We start from the raw sequence: 22140 nt of genomic DNA, 5'->3' as shown, positions 1-22140 counted from the left end.
GTTGTCATTACTTCTGCCTTACGATTTGACTAACACAATATCATGGTTCCTCTTCCACCACAAACGTAGATCTTTTATTGGTTGAATTGAAAGCGGTTCCTCCTCCACCACAAACGTAGATCTTTTATTCGTTGAATTGAAAGCAGACAGAATTTTGGGGCCCGGATTCTTAGAGGTTTAGTGAAGAAAGTTCTAGTGACATTGCACCCTATGTCTATATATATATACAAGTTACTTTGCAAACACACGCAGTATCCAAACCCGTTACAAAAGATAAACAGTTTGATCTACACGGTTTCTTTAATTTAGTGCAAGCACAATGGTTTCTGAGCTTTTATGCTTGCAACACCCTTGCTCCTTGCTCAACAAACCTAGTACATTTTATACGCCACACAAGCACAATGATCGTCATGGCAGCGCCATGACTTTCAAGGTTTGGTGTTCAGCCACCACTCAAAATTCCCAATTAACAATTAACCGACGCTCAGCCAATTTTCAGCCAACCACTTGGAATTATGACACCTTGCAGTCCTTGACAAATGCTCAACTGGTAAGCATCTCTAGTATTGCACTTTCTCCTATAATTTTAAAAATTGGATCGGACTGATCGGACCAATTAGTTAAATCATTATTAGTTAAACAAAACAAAAATGGTTTATATAAAAAACCATTTTAATAATTAGATCAGACTGAATTATAATTCGATATTCAGCATTTAAGTAATATCAACACACAGAATTCAGCGATGGCCTATTTTCACACCAGTTCATAATATTTGCATGGTTAACTCTTCACTCAAAACAAACATTAGATTGTAGAAGACAGGTGATCAACAACTAAAGCTCAAGCAAAAGTATAAGATTTTAAGTAATTTTTAGTCTGATCTCCAAGCTCAGGAATTCATCCGACATGAAATCGCTGTGATAGACTTGAGATTATAAGTTCAAAATATTAAACGTGAGTTATAAGAAAGGTTAACAAAATCTTTTTCCTTTTTAATAAGTCAAAATTCTCTTATGTTTGGTGGACTTGTGATGAATTTTTGTAGGACGAAGAATACGAGAGTCGGGGAAAGAAGCTCGAGGAGAAGGTTAGGGGTATGCTGAACAATGAAAAGACAGAGTTGCTGAGTATCCTTGAACTGATTGATGACATTCAGAGATTAGGTTTAGGATACAGGTTCAAGAAAGACACAAAGAAAGCTCTTGATAGAATTGACATGTCGTGGGACGATAATGTGAAAGAAGAAAACAGACTCCATGCTACTGCTCTCAGATTCAGGCTATTTAGGCAACATGGCTATAACATCTCTCAAGGTATATTCTCTTTGATTGCTTAATAATTTAATAAATCGTACTGTAGCAAACATGATCATACAAAATTTGTATGAACAACAGATGTCTTTAAGACTTTTGTGGACCACGAAGGTAATTACATGCCATGCTTTAAAAAGGATGTGAAAGGATTGATAAGTTTGTACGAGGCTTCGTATCTTGCCTTTGAAGGAGAATATCTCTTGGAGGACGCCCAAAAATTTGCAAAAACACATCTTATTGAACTCAAGACAAACACGGATCCGGTAACGTCAGAACTTATTACTCAGACTTTGGGGCTTCCGTTGCAACGTAAAATCGAAAGGCTTGAAGCTCGGTGTTATATCGAATCCTACAGTAAAAGATACGATGCAAATTACTTGCTAGTTGAACTTTCCCAGCTAGATTTCAACAGAGTTCAATCAATTTACCAAAAAGATGCTAAAGATATGACAAGGTAAAATTAACTTTAGATTTATATTATTAATTAGGTCAAACACGGATCCTCTTCATCTGAAGAACTGTCACCTATCATATATTTAGGCAATGTTTATATGGTTTCATCTTTTGTGAATTAGGTGGTGGAAGGAAGTTGATCTAGCAAGCAAGTTGACATTTGCCAGGGACAGACTTATGGAATGCTACTTTTGGGCCGTTGGAATGGCTCCTGAGCCACAATTTAGAAATTGCCGTAAAGTGGTAACAAAGATGTTTGCATTTGTAACTACCATTGATGACATCTATGATGTATACGGCACTTTGGACGAATTAGAGCTTTTCACAAAAGCAGTAGAAAGGTTTGTGTTTTATAATTGTTTAATGCTGATTTGCTGTGACTTGATAATTAATTCCATTTCTCAATCGTATTTTCAGATGGGATCTCAATTGTGTGAACGAACTTCCAGACTACATGAAATTATGCTTCTTAGCACTCTACAACAGCGTTAATGAGATGGGATATGAAACTCTAAAAGAATATGGAGTTAACAGTATTCCGTATCTAACAAAAGCGGTATTTATAACTTTGCTTTAGTATTAAACATTGTTTTTATGTAATGTTACATTGAGTTTTGTTTCTCGTTCTCCCATATAATTAACTTACAGAGTTGTAAAATATTTTACGTTGGCTCAGTGGGCTGATTTGTGCAAAGCATTTTTACAAGAAGCAAAATGGATTTACAACAAATATACGCCAACGTTTGAGGAATATCTTGACAATGCATGGCGATCATCATCAGGGCCGTTACTTCTTGTTCATTCCTACTTTTCATTGAATAAGAGTATCACCAAGGAGGGACTTGACTATTTGGAAAAATACCATAATCTCTTGCGTTGGCCATCAATTATTTTTCGACTTTGCAATGATCTTAGCACTTCTAAGGTATGATCAAAGTTGAAGATGAACCGTTTTGTTTCGTATTTACCTAATTGTATGTGTATGAAATACAGGATGAGCTGGAGAGAGGTGAAACCGCTTCTTCTATACTATGCTATATGAAAGAAACTGGTGCGTCCGAGGAACTTGCTTGTGAAGAAATATGGAAGCTAATTGACAAAACCTGGAGAGAAATGAACAAGGATGCAACTGATAAGCCTCCACTTCCAGAGGCTTTTGTAGAAACAGCTATTAACCTTGCTCGTATATCCCATTGCCAATACCAGCATGGAGACGGGCATGGTGCTCCTGATGGTACAGCAAAGAACAGAGTCCTATCAATAATAATCAATCCTATTTCAGTATTAAAACCAAAAGTAGCATCACAATAAATCAAAAAGAGTGACAGGTAAGTACAATGTAAAGGTTACTATAATGACAGGCTTTTATATTTCAGCCACTCAGAGAGACAAGTTACCCTAGAATTATATGAGCTATACATGAAGATTGTAAATATATTACCTAATCACATTAATAAAATTTTAAGCACAATTTTATATATAAATAATAATATATTATGATTAAATTAAATATTTTTTTATTTTTAATTTATAATTATTAAATTATATAATCACATATTATTATTTATATATATAATAGTATTTATATATACACAAATATCATTACTGAGCTAAGGATAAAAAACCCATTATCTAACCATTTATTTATTATCATAGTATTTGATAATAATATTTAAAATTAGTGAATAATTGACTGATAACATATTGACAAAATAACCTAGATATATAATATTTGCACATCCACCTTAAACTTCGTTTTCCAGGGGGGAGGGGAAAAAGACGAGAAAATATAAGAACATCAAACTAACTTTCTAGAGAAAAACTCAGAGAGAGAAGATTTTTATTCCAAAATTTTGTGATTCAACATAAAAAATAACAAAATAAAGAAATACATGTCAATTTATACAAACTAACTGAACCCACTAGAAGTCCGTGTCAAATTACAGCGAACCAAGAATTACTTTATCAAACAAATTAACACAAAATTGTATCCTCACAGCCGTCGGATTCGAATTTGTTCCTGGAAAAATTGAAGGTGGTTTTTGGTCTTCGAATTTGTTCCTTTTTCTTCTTTGAAACAAAATATACACTCTGTTGAAACGGAGTAGTTTTGACAAAATACTCCGCATTCGTTCTTCTCATTAACTTCCTCTCAACTCCATCAAATTGTTTTGCTTTCTTGTACATACCCGGAAATTATGTACAACCAAGCTCAACATCACCTCATATCTTTTAATTTTCCTAGTCTTATTAAATAATCAGTTTTTCACATATGAGATTTTATGTTTGAGAAATTAATCACATAACAAAATGATTATAAATTTAATATCTATCTAAACTTATAAATGTTTTTATATGAATTAGTAATAAAAATGTTTAATACAAGGAAAAATTGTTGTTGGAATGTGAGTTTTGGTCATATTAATTAATTATAAGTTCTATCCATTTAGTTAAAATCTTAAGTCTCCATTGAAGTTAATCAATATTGTATGAAGTATCAGTATTAGATATTATTTTGAGTGAAATGAGAGTGTTTATAATTTAATTACTTGGTCGATATCATATTCAGATAGTATAATTTTTTTTTTTATTATGATACTTCTTTATATGTTTGAAAAGTGTCACAAAACGTTTAGTCAACTAACTATTTTTGGTCAAAATATAAAAATTTGATCAACTCTTTTTGGCTAAAACATAGCGTTCAACTAACTATTTTTTATTGAAACATAGGAGTTACAGTGACAATTTTGATGTTCTCTAGGTTCTTTGATATGCAAAATGTCTGAATTAAAAATGATTATTATTATTTGTAGTTCAACTTAGTTGTCCCAAACTATAAAACAAAAAGTTCAAGATTAAGAGTTTTGATTAATTGTTTAATTTAGTTGCCCAAAAACCCATGATTATTAATATCCAAATCCTTACATAAACAACCATTGATAAAATTAATCAGTATTCCATTATCCCTCTTATTCACCCTTGTCAACCTTCACCCTTAATAGGAAGGAAATAACATGCCCAAACTACACTGTTAGCCAAGTTGCACTGCCGTTGCTTCTCTACTTCTACGTTAGGAAAATATCAACAATTTAGAGTTTTTATATTTTATTTTTAAATGGAAATATTGTAGAATTTTGGTTGTTGTGGAGTGACATGTTGAATGAGGATGAAAGGTTTTGTAGCCATAGAAAGAGAGTGGATTTTAAGTAACGGAAAATATGGATTTCAGAAAATTGTTGTGGCCATAGAAGGGGGCAAAATGGAGGGTTGAAATTTTAGCGTACAAGTATAGAGATAATAAAAATGAAAAGGTTTTTATTATTAGCTCGGTTTAAAAGTATTTTTTGTTAATAAAAAAAATACTATTTTGACAAAAAATAATATAATGCATGCTTATATTATTTTGACAAAAATGTAATTTTAAGATATAAATTTTTTTTTCTAAAATATAATTTGATGTAAAAAGAAGAATAATTTTTATTGTAAACAAGGCTCAAAATTTAAAGATTATTAAATAAATTCATCACAATCAAAGATTTCACTATCATTCTAGATTCAATACACATCAACAAAGATTTAGAATATAAATACGATGATATACTTAAAGAATAAAAAAAAAAAAAATAAACCACCCGATGTACCAGTTTTATTACTACCACAAAACATGGTGATGCATCAATCACGCGAACCACAAATTATGGTGTGACGAAGATGGAGTGATTGATTCATTCAATTCCAGGAGCTTCTCTGTTGTCATTACATTCAATTCCAGGAACTGCGAACCACAAATTATGGTGTGACGAAGATAGAGTGACTGATACATTCAATTCCAGGAACTTCTCTGTTGTCGTTACATTCAATTCCAGGAAAACTTCTCCGTTGTCATTACTTCTGCCTTACGATTTGACTAACACAATATCATGGTTCCTCCTCCACCACAAACGTAAATCTTTTATTGGTTGAATTGAAAGCGGTTCCTCCTCCACCACAAACGTAGATCTTTTATTCGTTGAATTGAAAGCAGACAGAATTTTGGGGCCCGGATTCTTAGAGGTTTAGTGAAGAAAGTTCTAGTGACATTGCACCCTATGTCTATATATATATACAAGTTACTTTGCAAACATACGCAGTATCCAAACCCGTTACAAAAGATAAACAGTTTGATCTACACGGTTTCTTTAATTTAGTGCAAGCACAATGGTTTCTGAGCTTTTATGCTTGCAACACCCTTGCTCCTTGTTCAACAAACCTAGTACATTTTATACGCCACACAAGCACAATGATCGTCATGGCAGCGCCATGACTTTCAAGGTTTGGTGTTCAGCCACCACTCAAAATTCCCAATTAACAATTAACCGACGCTCAGCCAATTTTCAACCAACCACTTGGAATTATGACACCTTGCAGTCCTTGACAAATGCTCAACTGGTAAGCATCTCTAGTATTGCACTTTCTCCTATAATTTTAAAAATTGGATCGGATTGATCAGTCAAATTAGTTAAATCATTATTAGTTAAATAAAACAAAAACGGTTTATATAAAAAACCATTTTAATAATTAGATCAGACTGAATTATAGTTCAACATTCAACATTTAAGTAACATCAACACACAGAATTCAGCGATGACCTATTTTCACACCAGTTCATAATATTTGTATGGTTAACTCTTCACTCAAAACAAACAATAGATTGTAGAAGACAGGTGATCAACAACTAAAGCTCAAGCAAAAGTATAACATTTTAAGTAATTTTTAGTCTGATCTCCAAGCTCAGGAATTCATCCGACATGAAATCGCTGTGATAGACTTGAGATTATAAGTTCAAAATATTAAACGTGAGTTATAAGAAAGGTTAACAAAATCTTTTTCCTTTTTAATAAGTCAAAATTCTCTTATGTTTGGTGGACTTGTGATGAATTTTTGTAGGACGAAGAATACGAGAGTCGGGGAAAGAAGCTCGAGGAGAAGGTTAGGGGTATGCTGAACAATGAAAAGACAGAGTTGCTGAGTATCCTTGAACTGATTGATGACATTCAGAGATTAGGTTTAGGATACAGGTTCAAGAAAGACATAAAGAAAGCTCTTGATAGAATTGACATGTCGTGGGACGATAATGTGAAAGAAGAAAACAGACTCCATGCTACTGCTCTCAGATTCAGGCTATTTAGGCAACATGGCTATAACATCTCTCAAGGTATATTCTCTTTGATTGCTTAATAATTTAATAAATCGTACTGTAGCAAACATGATCATACAAAATTTGTATGAACAACAGATGTCTTTAAGACTTTTGTGGACCACAAAGGTAATTACATGCCATGCTTTAAAAAGGATGTGAAAGGATTAATAAGTTTGTACGAGGCTTCATATCTTGCCTTTGAAGGAGAATATCTCTTGGAGGACGCCCAAAAATTTGCAAAAACACATCTTATTGAACTCAAGACAAACACGGATCCAGTAACGTCAGAACTTATTACTCAGACTTTGGGGCTTCCGTTGCAACGTAAAATCGAAAGGCTTGAAGCTCGGTGTTATATCGAATCCTACAGTAAAAGATACGATGCAAATTACTTGCTAGTTGAACTTTCCCAGCTAGATTTCAACAGGGTTCAATCAATTTACCAAAAAGATGCTAAAGATATGACAAGGTAAAATTAACGTCAGATTTATATTATTAATTAGGTCAATCATGGATCCTCTTCATCTGAAGAACTGTCACCTATCATATATTTAGGCAATGTTTATATGGTTTCATCTTTTGTGAATTAGGTGGTGGGAGGAAGTTGATCTAGCAAGCAAGTTGACATTTGCCAGGGACAGGCTTATGGAATGCTACTTTTGGGCCGTTGGAATGGCTCCTGAACCACAATTTAGAAATTGCCGTAAAGTGGTAACAAAGATGTTTGCATTTGTAACTACCATTGATGACATCTATGATGTATATGGCACTTTGGACGAATTAGAGCTTTTCACAGAAGCAGTAGAAAGGTTTGTGTTTTATAATTGTTTAATGCTGATTTGCTGTAATTTGATAATTAATTCCATTTCTCAATCGTATTTTCAGATGGGATCTCAATTGTGTGAACGAACTTCCAGACTACATGAAATTATGCTTCTTAGCACTCTACAACAGCGTTAATGAGATGGGATATGAAACTCTAAAAGAATATGGAGTTAACAGTATTCCGTATCTAACAAAAGCGGTATTTATAACTTTGCTTTAGTATTAAACATTGTTTTTATGTAATGTTACATTGAGTTTTGTTTCTCGTTCTCCCATATAATTAACTTACAGAGTTGTAAAATATTTTACGTTGGCTCAGTGGGCTGATTTGTGCAAAGCATTTTTACAAGAAGCAAAATGGATTTACAACAAATACACGCCAACGTTTGAGGAATATCTTGACAATGCATGGCGATCATCATCAGGGCCGTTACTTCTTGTTCATTCCTACTTTTCATTGAATAAGAGTATCACCAAGGAGGGACTTGACTATGTGGAAAAATACCATAATCTCTTGCGTTGGCCATCAATTATTTTTCGACTTTGCAATGATCTTAGCACTTCTAAGGTATGATTAAAGTTGAAGATGAACCGTTTTGTTTCGTATTTACCTAATTGTATGTGTATGAAATACAGGATGAGCTGGAGAGAGGTGAAACAGCTTCTTCTATACTATGCTATATGAAAGAAACTGGCGCGTCCGAGGAAATTGCTTGTGAAGAAATATGGAAGCTAATTGACAAAACCTGGAGAGAAATGAACAAGGATGCAACTGATAAGCCTCCACTTCCAGAAGCTTTTGTAGAAACAGCTATTAACCTTGCTCGTATATCCCATTGCCAATACCAGCATGGAGACGGACATGGTGCTCCTGATGGTACAGCAAAGAACAGAGTCCTTTCAATAATAATCAATCCTATTTCAGTATTAGAACCAAAAGTAGCATCACAATAAATCAAAAAGAGTGACAGGTAAGTACCATGTAAAGGTTACTATAGTGACAGGCTTTTATATTTCAGCCACTCAGAAAGATGAGTTACCCTAGAATTATATGAGCTATACATGAAGATTGTAAATATATTAGCTAATCACATCAATAAAATTATACATACAATTTTATATATAAATAATGTTGTATTATGATGAAATTAGATATTATTTTATTTTTAATTTATAATTATTTATTTATTACCATCATATTTGATAATAATATTTAAAATTAATGAATAAATGACTGATAACATATTGACAAAATAACCTAGATATATAATATTTGCACATCCACCTTAAACTTCATTTTCTAGGGGGGGTGGGGAAAAAGACAGAAAACAGTAGAACATCAAAATAACTTTCTACAAAAAAAAATTTAGAGAGAGAAGATTTTTATTCGAAAATTTTGTGATTTAACATAGAAAATAACAAAATATTGAAATACATGTCAATTTATACAAGCTAACTGAACCCACTAGAAGTTCCTGTCAAATTACATCGAACCAATAATTACTATATCAAACAAATTAACACAAAATTGTATGATCCTCACAGCCGTCGGATTCGAATTTGTTCCTGGAAAAATTGAAGGTGGTTTTTGGTCTTCGAAAGAGAGAAAAATGAGTTGCCCTTGATCCTTTTTCCTCTTTGAAACAAAATATACACTCAGTTGAAACGGAGTATTTTTGACAAAATGCTCCGCATCAGTTCTTCTCATTAACTCCCTCTTAACTCCATCCAATCGTTTTGCTTTGCTTTCTTGTAATACCCCGAAATTATGTACAACCAAGCTCAACATCACCTTGTATCTTTTAATTTTCCTAGTCCTATGAAATTATCAGTTTTTCATTCTAACATCCTCCCTCAAACTAAAATAGGAATTGTTTTGGTTAGACTGAATGAAAAAACTGTTATTCATCCCATAAACTCAATTATCAGCATGCAAAAAAACAAAACATAAAAATACAATAGACCCAGAGCACCGAAAGAAACAGTTTCTAGTGTCAATACACCGGTAACTCACAGGCATCACATATTATATATAGCAACTTATCAACAGAAAATAACACCTCATTCTCTAACAATTTGGAGACAAATACATAATACCAATTACTCATCAGCCACAAAAAGGCAACAATCTCACTCAATAATTAAAAAAATTCATCAGAAAACTCATCAAAACTCACACACCAGCAATTCATCAACAACAATATCCTCAATATCCTCCCATAAACCAACAACGGATCATTACAGTTTAACTATCAACAGTATCCTCTCAGAGTCCAAAAGAAAATTCATTGGACAACTACACATTAGTAATTCATCAGTAACAATCACCTCCCATAAACGAAGCAAATACTAGTAATTCATCAGCAACAATCTCCTCCCATAAACCAAGCACGCACTAGTAATTTGTCAGCAACAATCTCTTCCGATAAACCAACCCAGTTCATCAAATTTTAACTATCAACACAACATTCAGTTTTGGCAACTCTTGGTAACAATTTCTAATAACTGGCTTACCACATAAGCTAGTTCTGAAATTTTCAAACTTAGCAGTAGCTAGTGGCTTTGTAAGAATGTCAACCATTTGAAATTCAATTGAAACATACAGTACAAAAAGATTCTTGACTGCAATCTATTCACAAACATAATATATATCAATTTCTATGTGTTTTGTTCGACTACAAAAAATTAGCTTTGAGGCTGATGCACCGGCACTAAGATATTCACACCATATCACAACTTTTGCCACACAATTCAATTTTAATTCTTCAAACAAATTCTTCTACCAAGCTAGCTCTATTGTAGCTTGACTTATAGCTCTATATTCTAACTCTATTGAGGAAAGAATCAATACTTATTGTTTTTCTAGAAATTCATTGTATAAGATTTTTCCAAAAGTAAACATAATATCCACTTGTGGATCTTTTGTCAACAATATATCCAACCCAATCTATTTCCAGCCCAATCTGTCTTTGAAAATGCTTCTAGCTTCATGAAGGGCTGGTTTAAGAATAGACCATAACTCGGGGTTCATTTTATGTACATTAACATTCTCTTGCACCTTTGCCATTGAATTCTAGTTGGAGCTTTTAAAAACTGACTAAGTTTATTAACAAGAAAACTAATATCATGTCTTATCAAAGTAAGATAGTAAATAGCTCCAATTGTGCTTCTATATAAAGTAGGATTCTTAAATAGTTCTCTATCTTCCGCAAAGAATTTTTTCCCAACAACCATAGGTGTAGACTTAGGATTAGCATCACTGACGCGTGTTTTTAGAGTAGATCTGCTGTGTATATAGACTGTGATAAATGTAGACCATCACCCGATCTGTCTGCTTAAATTCCCAATAAAGAGCTCAATTATTTTAGATTTTTAAGAGAAAAATGTGCGTCTAAATCAACCACTAAACCTTTCTATATGGGTAGAGTTTGTTCTAGTGCATAATCTAGAATATAAACTGTAACCTGCTCTATTTTTTAAACAAACAAATTTGAATATGAAACTGTGCCGACAAAATCTTTACTTCGTAAAGATGTTTCTAATTGTCAAACCAAGCTTTAAGAGCCTATTTTAACCCAAACAAGGCCTTGGAGAATTTACACACATGATTAAAATTTATCGGGTCTATAAACTTTTCAGGTTATGCCATATAAATATCTATATTTAGATCACTGTTAAAAAAACATTATCAACATCAATATGATGTATTTTCCACTTATATGCCATTGCAAAGGTAATGATCAATCTAATAGTGGCTGGCGTAGTCATTAGACTAAATGCTTCTAGGTAATCTATACATTGAGTTTGTTGTAAACCTTTGCCTACCAATCTTGCATTTAATTTTAGAATTGACTCATGGTTTGAACTTGGTTTTAAACACTCATTTATGCCCAGCCTATCATATTGAGGCTAAAAGGTATAAGGGACAAAGTCTGATTCCTAATGAGAGTATAATATTCTTCCTTCATGATAGGGATCCACTATTGCATCAGAAATTGTTTTGGGCTCTTCAGTGTTTGGTTTTGTAATACCAACACTGAAACTTCTTGGTGGGGGTAATTTTCTAGTTTATGTTCTGGTTGCATAAGATGTAAGGATTTAGAGGTTAATATTGGTGAATGAGTCCTAATGCTTATCGAATTTGAGTTTCTATTTAATCGGCACGATATGCATCAAAATTCATTTTATCCACTACTAAATATTCACAGAACTCTGTTAGCAAGCAAACCAAGTAAGTAGGCAGACTAAGTTTCATTGAATTCTTGTATATTCATGAGGTTATAGGTTGAGATTTGATTTTGAAATGCATATGGGAAATATGTGATTTGTGTTTGATTTTTGAAATATGATTATATTGAATTATAAATGGATTTGGGCATGAAATTATGAAGATCTTTGCTAAAAATTTATTTATGAATAATGTATAGAGTTTTCAGAGCATCGATAACTGACAACGTAATGTAATTTAAAAATATAAAATAAAATAATTTTCAAAACTCCAACTAGAATACCCGTTTTAGACATAAAATTCATGTAACATGCAAGCACACTCATAGGTATTTTAGATTTATACATGCATTGATGAGTACTCTAAACTTCACGCAACTTATAAGAGAATGTTATCCAACTCTTAAGAGGTGGCGCTTTGGTATCCGCATGGAGCATGAACACAAAAGATAAAATCCAAGTGAAAAAGCTGCTAGGGCTCTTTGGCTGGACAAACTTGTGCTTATGGGAAGGAGAGAAACAAAGAGTCTTGAGTATAGGGTTCTCCGTTTTAATTTAAATGTGCAAGTGTCTGAGCACAACTGAAATTTCAACCAAACACGACACTCATTAACACACACATGCGTAGTTGGGATGGGCATGCACAGTTGGCATGCTTTAATGCTTGCACGACCGACACCACATGTGTGTGCTGATCGACATACATTTTATTCATGGTGTTGATCGACATCCATTTTATTCATGGTGCTAGTCAACATCATGCGTATGCATGGGCAACACCTTCCCCACCAAGTGCACGACTGACACATTAAGATGCATGGTTGTGCACTTGGTCAATGCATGGTCAACTAGATCCTTTCAACCTTAATAGGCAAACCTAGTTTATTCGTAATCTCTCTCTTAACCCTAAACACCAAGATTGTCAATAAACAACCTTTGCCTCTGAGTTTGATTCAACTCTTCTATGTGTGTGACCCATAAAATCTTTATCGAATTAGTAGTGTCTGGATTCAAATTGAATTCAGATATAGATTAAGATTGATCTCCAATAAAACATCATGACCACTTAGATGATAGAGTGTCAACGAACATTTCTTAAGCTTTTACAACATCATAGCTACATGCAATTCAATTCTTTCATAAACTAATATCTCTTGAAGTTAAGATATAAAAGTGTGTCTATTTTAACAATTTCTTGGTATGAACTGATACACATCAATGACTAATATGAATTAGAGTACAACTTTATCCTACTATGACAAAAGATTCAAGCAGTCATGAATATCATTCATTATTTTTATGTGAGATATCTTCTTTTGTGCTCAAGAGCGATGAATCCTTTATCGATCAACCATAGTCTCCATGTATCTTATGATATGACCGATTACTACCTTTATAGTTACCCAAATTATAGTGACATGTTAGATAACGTCAAACTATATCAATTCGAGATGATCTGACAACTTAAGTCAAAAGATCACATGCACTCGTGTTGTTTAGAGGATTTATTTCATAGACACTAAAACAACCATTCATATGTATGTTTTTTGGTTGGATCAGTCTGATGAATATGTCTATAACGTGCAATCATACATTGCACCAAGTTATCTACAACAACTTCAACATGTGAAAACTTTTATCACTTTTGGTGGGGTCACTCAATACTATGATAATCTTATCATCATTATATGTGCTCATATTCATTGCAATATTAAGATTATAAACGTTTCTAGAATGATCACTTAATATATATATAAAGTTCTTATGATTAGTTGTTTAATCCCCTCATTATAGTTTTACCATTTAAAGACATGTTATTCATATTATCATATAATTAAACGTATATGAAAAGAATAACAATAAATCTTTTTATTAATTATTAATATAAAATTATATGCATAAATGTCAAATACGATTGACGATAGGACACCTGCCCTATTAATCTCCTACTTGCACTATAACTAGTCGATCATATATCTAATGTTGAATATGGCTACATGTCATCATGTTTTTGCTAAGAAAGAGGTTTTGTCAATAAGTTAGCCAAATTGTTATATGTATCAATCTTTGTTATCTGTATGTCACTTTATTAAATAATCTCTCGAATTAGGTGATATCATCTGAGTATGTACTTGAACTTTTGATTTGATCATGACTCCTTTGCTAGAGTAATTGCTTTATTGTTGTTGCAATGAAGCTTAATTTGTTTTGCAATACTTAAAACTACTCCAAGTTCAATCATGAACTTTTTGATCTATACAACTTTTTTTATTGCTTCAAAAAGGGTAATATACTCAGACTTGTAGAATCAACAATTGTACTTTACTTAAAGCTTTTGTAGCTTACTAAACCACTATTCAAATAAAACACAAAGTTTGATTGAGATTTATAATCATCTTAATCAGTTTAGAAATTGGCATTATCATAGCCTTTAACATTGATTTTAGATTTCCCTTTATAAACTAAAAATGCATCTTTAATCATTTTCAGGTACTTGAGAATATTCTTAACAACTATCTAGTGTTTTTCACCTGGATTAGATTGATATTTACTATAAATGCTCAAGGCATATGAGACATCAATCCTCGTGTATAACATAACATACATGATTGATCCTATAGCCAAGGTATATGAGATCCTATTTATTTTATTTCTCTTAAATTGTATACTTGGACACATATCTTTTGAGAGATATACACCATAGGACATGAGTAGAAAACTTTTCTTGGATTCTTTTATATAGATCTAGTCAATATCTTGTTTATGTATATGTTTTGACTTAGGTGTAGTAGTTTATGCTCTCTATCTCAATAAATTTTAATTCCAAAAATATATACTATTTCTCTTAAGTCTTTTATGAAGAAACACTTAAATAATCAAACATTTACCAATTGCAAGTTTGGTATGCCATTTTTAATAATCAAGGTATCATCGACATTCAATACCAGAAAAGCAATTATGCTCCCACTACCCTTTTTATACACACACTAGTCTCTTCATTTTTTATGAATCTAAATTTGCAAATAGCTTCATTAAAACAAATGTTCCAGCTTCTCGAAGTCTACTTAAATTCATAAATAGACTTTTCAAGCATGCATTCCTTATTTGCCTATCCAACAAGAATGATACCATCAAGTTGCATTATGTAGATGTCCTCTATAAGGTTATCATTTAGAAAGATAGTCTTGACATCTATATGAAAGATTTTATAGTTATAGTATGTAACTATAGCAAGGTCTCACATAACGTTTCACTTTTCGTTCTATAAATTAAAAGCCTTAATTTTTTTTTTTTTGGCTAAGTTAAAAGCCTTAAAAATTTTAGGCACAACAACAATTTTTCTTTTTTCTGTAAGTTATCAAAAGGGTAAAGAGAAAATTTCAATATATACACTGTTGTGAAAAATATTACAGTGTTAAAGTTATTATAAGAAACTTGTGGAGTTGTGTTATATTTCAACAAAAGGTAGAGTTTAAATGAACTTTGCAAAATGAAAGTATTGACACTATAATTTGAAAATTGATTATGTATTGTGTTAAGTTTGATCTAATGGCTAATTAAGTCTATTCATATAAAATTAAAAAAAATCAACTATTGTAAAATAAAAAAACAATCAGTTATGTTATGTGTTTGGGGGATGATATTGAATCTTGATTATATATTGTGTTTAAAAGTAGTATGCCTAAAATTTGAAAATCAATTATGTATTGTATTATGTTAGGTTTAATGACCAATTATATAATTTGATTTGAAATGTTATACTGATTTTAACCAAGTGTTCCATGAAAAATGCTAAAATAAGGATCAATATTGTTATTTTTTTTTAAAACGTATTATTGACAATATGTCATATTAACAAATATATACACATTCCGTATTTATCTTGCATTCAAATTTTATGACCATATTTTCACAAATATATTTTTTACTATTTACTATATCATACTCATATAATTTTCATAGTTTTTTTGTTTGTTTTCATATTTACTAATTAGGATTCATTCATGTCATGTCATGATACCGTGGCTTTGTAGGGTGTAAGTGTTTTGAACGAAGAGGCAGGGAGTGATTCGATGAATCCACTATCAAATATTAGAAGGGTTATTATTTTGTTTAAATGAATATGATTGTATGCCTTGTCTATCAAGTGTCCATTACTGATTTCACTTCTTCCTTACCTTTAATTGGGATGGAAATCAACCATCATCCACGTACTTGTATGTCTCCAACATCCAACAACCAACAACTTTCTGTTCATCAATATATGTACCATGTGGACATCAAAATATCATGCTCAAACTTACTGGAAGGAACAAACTTAAATGAAATTAAATGTGAAGAATAAGGAATAAAAGTAATCCTCCAGAAAATGAAACTAAATTTACACTTGAAATTGTACCTTCATTTTAATTTAATAAACATTTAATTTCCTTGGTTCAACTCTCCCCGGAAACATCACTTATTAAATTAGCCTCTGCCCTCAACATAAAATTACATCTACTCTCTTGACTTTATCGTTGTGTTGCGCGGTGGGTGGTTAAGTCAACAATTGCCAGATTTTCTTGATCAGAATCAAAAAATTGATTTCATTTTTGTGGCTTAGAAATTTAATTGAAGTTAAAATGAAGGTACAATTTCAGTTAGTCTGCGTATGATATTATGATATTGTTTCTTCAATTTACTTTTATTCCTCATCCATCACATTTAATTTCATTTAAGTATGTTCCTTTGAGCAAGTCTGAGTATGTTATTATGATGTCCACATTGTACATACTGATCAATCGAAAGTAGTTGTTTGTTGGAGATATAGGAGCAGATGGATGATGGTTGATTTCCATCCCGATTAAAGGTTAAGGAAGAAGTGAAATTAGTGTTGGACACTCATGACAAGGCATGCAATGTTATGCATTCAAAAAAAACAATAATCCTTCTGATATTTGATATTTGATTCATTTTTATATTAGTATGACAACTCAGTCCCTGCCCCTGCATTCATCATATCTCTGATAAACACACACAAAATTACAAAGCCACATGTCATGAAATGACATGAATGGACATATTAGAACTTAGTATTTCTCCAAGACTATGGATTAGAAAACTCAATCAAATATTAATTCAGGCCTCTAAGATTTAATAAGAGAAGATCATATCGGAAGAAGAAGAGTCTAAAGGAGACCTTTTCACTGGAAATGGTGGTGATGGGAAGAAAGATGAGACGAGTTGATAGTGGGGCAATGTTTTTTTTGCGATTTAGGGATTTAGATAACAGTGGAGATAGTCTCCCATATTCTAGCTAGTTTTACTTGTTTATAATAATCAATTTTAATTAAAAAAACCATTTGAGTTAGTTTGAATTGGTTTTGTATCAATTTGAACTATATTTAGTGTCAAAAAACTCAACTTTAGCCTGACTTTTTTTTTTTTTATATAGTCATATTGGTTTATAAAGTTGTGAAAAAAAATTGTCAACTATAGTTGGGATATAAATTAAAAAAAAATACTGTTGCAAGTGACTAAGTTGATAATGTTTTCTCTTAGATTGAATTACATTTTCCAACCCAAGGTTTGCCCAAAAACCCTTTTCCACTCTTGATAGTATAAATCACATTTTCCAATTTAAAATTAAGTTCTGTTTAAAAAGAAAAAACTAACAATATAAGGGAAGATAGTAATTTAACTATCCAAAAATTTTGAAAAAAAAATTTAAAAAGAATAACCTTATTACATATCCTACTTTGACATTTTAAACATGAAAATTAATTTTATAACATGCAATTCAGTCCGTGTAACAGGTTGAAAACCCTAACTATAGTTGTGAATTAAAATCTCATCACCATAGTCAACTCACTCACCTTCACCACTTGCAACAACATCACTATTTTATCCTTCATTACACAAGAAATTCTTGAAGAAGACTGACTTGTCGATAATTTCCCACCCAAAATTTGTTGAAATAGTAAATTCTCATATGTTAAGTTTTAAAAACTCTAAACCTTAAAACTTAAAAGGATGGAAAAACTTATAAGTTAATAGAGCTAAGTTTTGGGTGAGAAAATGTGATTTTTGTCATCAAGGGCTGAAAAGTATTTTTGGGCCAAACCTTATGTGGTAACATATAGTTTACTCTACATAAATGTAATTTCATGTAATTCCAGTTTCTTACTTTAGTTAGTGCAAATTTGTTCAGTTTTCTTTATTAATTTATATTCAACGTTGTTAACCAATTTGGCTGTCGTTTTTCACATTAATTGGGATATCTATAAATATTTGTAATCACAGTTTGAATTCAAATTTTATAATTTTAATTTACATTCAGTTTTCAACAGTAAAATTTATCTAAAATAAAAATGCCAAACTAATGAAATTATTCTACGTTTTCATTGATGCATAAATGTTATGTTGACAGATACATTTAATTAGGTTGAATGTATTGTAATTAGAAGGTTAAAATATTACCTGATTATTAATTGTTTTTCATTTCTTTCTATTGGTAAGTAAAATGGATTGAAATAATTTTCTTACAATGGAAGTGTCGTTCAACATATCAACTTCAATTACATTATACATTTTTAGATACGTATTTCCAGTATACTTTTACTTAACATAGAGACATGTATTTTGATGTGGCACATGATGAATGAAAGATTATATCCGGAAAGGGAATTTACTACAGAGTGTTGAACGTGTATAAGCTTATTAGATGAGAAAAAAACTATTAAAAATTTTTAAAAAGAAAGGATTGATCAGAAAATTATGTTAAGGTTTACTAATTAACCATCAGCTAGTTCGATCTTCACAGTACCTAATTCAAGCATGTGAATCTGCTGGTCACTCTATTCCAGATTCTATAAATATATAACTCTAAGTTGATAATTTGAACTACAAACTTGAGCAAAAACTGCAATGGCACTACATCTCTCTAGTTTTCCCATGCCTCATTTACAGGTCCAGGTACATAATCTTCACAGACCTAGATACCATCCACAAAGAGCACAGGATGGCGCTTCGATGAGTCGAAAAGTTACGTGTTGCGTGACAGCGACTACACAAACTTCCCGTGGTAGATCTGCAAATTACCAGCCAACCATTTGGGATTACAATTTTGTGCAGTCTCTACGGACTGAAGATGTGGTGATTAATCATTGGCCATTGTCTCTCATCTTTGTCCACTCAATTATCCGCCAGTTGCTTTTATAAAAAAATCATCATGCAATCAAACTTTATTTTATGCGTTAGTAAACCAAATCTGGTGTTTTTTTGGCTCAAAGCTGTAGCACCATATGCATGTAAAGACTGCATATTGCAACATGTAACGACCAATTTTTGATGAATCACTAAACAAGGTGGTAATAATAGCATCTCTTCTTGTAATCATCATATCTCTATCTCATTCTCTCTTTTTTTTTTTTTGGTAGGATGAAGAATGCGAGAACAAGGCAAAGAAGCTGGAGGAGGAGGTGAGGCGTATGATGAACAATGAAAATGCAGAATTGTTGAGCATTCTTGAATTGATTGACGACATTCAGCGACTAGGTTTAGGATACCGGTTCCATGAGGACATAAAGATAGCTCTTGACAGAATTAGTATGTCTTGGGAAGAATATGATGATGATGCCAAAGCAGAAAACAAACTCCATTCCACTGCTCTAAGATTCAGGCTCCTTAGACAAAATGGTTGTCATATTTCTCAAGGTATATGCCTTAAAATTTAAATTTACAATGTGCGCATGTGCTGGACACAGTGACAATAGGTATATTTTACCGATTACATAATTGTTTCTTCAGAGAGACCAAAAATGACCATGTAGTTGTCTAATTACAAAGATCCTTCATAATGTTTTAAATTTTATGAGTATCTGCTTATTTAACGTATAAGTTCATACGAGATCTTAAAATCTCATTCACACAAACACAAGTTTCAAGCACTTCAATGTTAAATTCTAAACTTCAGCCATAGAAAAAAAATATAAAAACATATCAAAAGATGTTAATGCAAGAATCAAACATATTTTAGATCATGCTTTCATATGAATAATTATTAAAATAATGTCATTATTGGTTTAAAAAAGTGTTTTTATGATATACAGATATTTTCAAGATTTTCATCGACCAAGAAGGCAATTACATGGAATACTTGAAAAAGGATGTCAAAGGGTTACTAAGTTTGTATGAAGCCTCATATCTTGCATTTGAAGGAGAAAAACTCTTGGATGAGGCCAAAACCTTCTCACTAACACATCTCACTCAATTAAATAGAAAAATTGACCCAATCATATCAGATCTTGTTACACATGCTTTAGAGAATCCGTTGCATCAAAGATTGCAAAGGCTGGAAGCTCGGTGGTATATTGAAGTCTACAGTAAAAGAAATGATGCAAATCATTCCCTACTTGAACTTGCCCGGCTTGATTTTAACAGGGTGCAATTAATATACAAAAAAGATCTTAAAGATTTATCAAGGTAAAGTTATCACTAAATTTATATGTTATGAATCAAACATTGAATCTCTCAGGCTTGCTAATTAATTAAAATACATGTATTGTTTTCCCTTTTGTTAATTAGGTGGTGGAAAGAGATTGATCTAGCAAGCAAAGTGAAATTTGCTAGAGACAGGTTGATGGAATGCTTTTTTTGGACAATTGGAATGATCCCAGATCCACAATTTAATAATTGTCGTAAGGGACTTACGAAAGTAGTTTCACTTATAACAATCCTGGATGATGTCTATGATTTACATGGTTCTTTAGATGAATTGAAGCTATTTACAAATGCGGTTGAAAGGTATGCATTTGATTATAAATTTATAATTATATATATGTTTAGTTCTATTTCTCCTATACTGGATAATTACTTTTGATTAATTAATGGTGATTTTAGATGGGATATCAATTGTGTGAATCAACTACCAAACTATATGAAATTATGCTTCCTAGCACTCTACAACAGTGTTAATGAGATGGGTTATGACACTCTAAAAGAACAAGGAGTGAACATTATTCCATCCCTTACGAAAGCGGTATGTTATTGCATATACATAGAGTGTTCAAAAATTTAAACTTTTGATGGAATCAATATCATTTCTCCGTCTAATTAACATGCCATTGGGTAATTTTTTGTGTTGATTTAGTGGCTAGACTTGTGCAAAGCATTTTTAGAAGAAGCAAAATGGAGTTATAATAAATACACACCAACATTTGAGGAATATCTACACTACGCATGGCTATCATCATCGGGGACACTTCTTTTGGTTCATTCCTACTTTTTATTTAATCAAGGTATCACCGATGAAGCGCTCGACTCTTTAGAAAAGTATCATAATCTGTGTCGCAGGCCATCTGTTATTTTTCGACTTTACAATGATTTAAGTACTTTCAAGGTATGATTTTGACGAGGGAAGCTCATCATTATTTGTTCTAATTTAAAACAAAGCAGCTTATATGTGTTTTGTTACACAGGCTGAGGAAGAAAGAGGTGAAACCGCAAGTTCAATATTATGCTATATGCAAGAAAGAGGTTTATCAGAGGAAATTGCTCGTGAAGATATAAAGAAACTTATTGAGAAAAACTGGAGACAAATGAATAAGGAGGTGAGTGAAAAGCATCCATTTTCACAAGCTTTTGTAGAAACAGTTATTCATCTTGCTCGGACAGCCCATTGCACATACCAAAATGGAGATGGACATGGACATCCAGATGCTAGAATTAAGAAAAGAATCCTATCGGTAATAATTGATCCCATTTAAATCAGTAATAATGGAGATGGGCATGGAAAACCTAATTTTCCATTTCGGGTATTACATATCATATCATATTGTATGAGACGTCATTTTAAAAATCATAATAAAATAATAAAAAATTCTAATTGTCATAATAACATCTTGAAAATATAACAAATACCTTTATATATACATTTTATGTATTGATAATATATATCATTTAGGGTCAATTTTGATACACTCCAAGATATATATTATTTTTCACTTGTATCATATTATAACATAAAATAGGTAATGTGTATTGGTGTATGCTAATATAAATCATGCTGTAAGTGAAGCAGAATTTATCAAATTACAAAATATCCATAAGAATACTTGTCGGTTTGCTCATACATACTTGCCCTTAAAATCATAAATTTTG

At 31.9% G+C, this 22140-nt stretch overlaps 3 protein-coding genes across 3 annotated transcripts; all 3 read left to right on the top strand.

Moving 5' to 3' along the window:
* The first annotated feature begins 253 nt into the window (after positions 1 to 253).
* Positions 254 to 3148, top strand: LOC123222493 (isoprene synthase, chloroplastic-like). Its single transcript, XM_044645303.1, has 7 exons — positions 254 to 550; positions 1049 to 1316; positions 1398 to 1770; positions 1892 to 2110; positions 2187 to 2325; positions 2446 to 2694; positions 2763 to 3148. Exons 1-7 carry the CDS (start codon positions 320 to 322, stop codon positions 3078 to 3080), a joined length of 1797 nt encoding a protein of 598 aa, XP_044501238.1. The 5' UTR covers positions 254 to 319; the 3' UTR covers positions 3081 to 3148.
* Positions 3149 to 5887: 2739 nt separating this feature from the next.
* LOC123222461 (isoprene synthase, chloroplastic-like) lies at positions 5888 to 8900 on the top strand. Its single transcript, XM_044645241.1, has 7 exons — positions 5888 to 6197; positions 6696 to 6963; positions 7045 to 7417; positions 7539 to 7757; positions 7834 to 7972; positions 8093 to 8341; positions 8410 to 8900. Exons 1-7 carry the CDS (start codon positions 5967 to 5969, stop codon positions 8725 to 8727), a joined length of 1797 nt encoding a protein of 598 aa, XP_044501176.1. The 5' UTR covers positions 5888 to 5966; the 3' UTR covers positions 8728 to 8900.
* A 9964-nt stretch (positions 8901 to 18864) lies between these two features.
* On the top strand, positions 18865 to 21870 carry LOC123223711 (isoprene synthase, chloroplastic-like). Its single transcript, XM_044647036.1, has 7 exons — positions 18865 to 19134; positions 19419 to 19695; positions 20091 to 20463; positions 20566 to 20784; positions 20881 to 21019; positions 21131 to 21379; positions 21459 to 21870. The coding sequence occupies exons 1-7, from the start codon at positions 18907 to 18909 to the stop codon at positions 21744 to 21746; spliced, it is 1773 nt and encodes a 590-aa protein (XP_044502971.1). The 5' UTR covers positions 18865 to 18906; the 3' UTR covers positions 21747 to 21870.
* Positions 21871 to 22140: the final 270 nt, after the last annotated feature.

This window comes from Mangifera indica, chromosome 8, assembly GCF_011075055.1.
Source record: "Mangifera indica cultivar Alphonso chromosome 8, CATAS_Mindica_2.1, whole genome shotgun sequence".
Lineage (NCBI taxonomy): Eukaryota > Viridiplantae > Streptophyta > Magnoliopsida > Sapindales > Anacardiaceae > Mangifera > Mangifera indica.
Note: the sequence above shows the minus strand (reverse complement) of the source record. Positions and strands in the feature narration are given on the sequence as shown.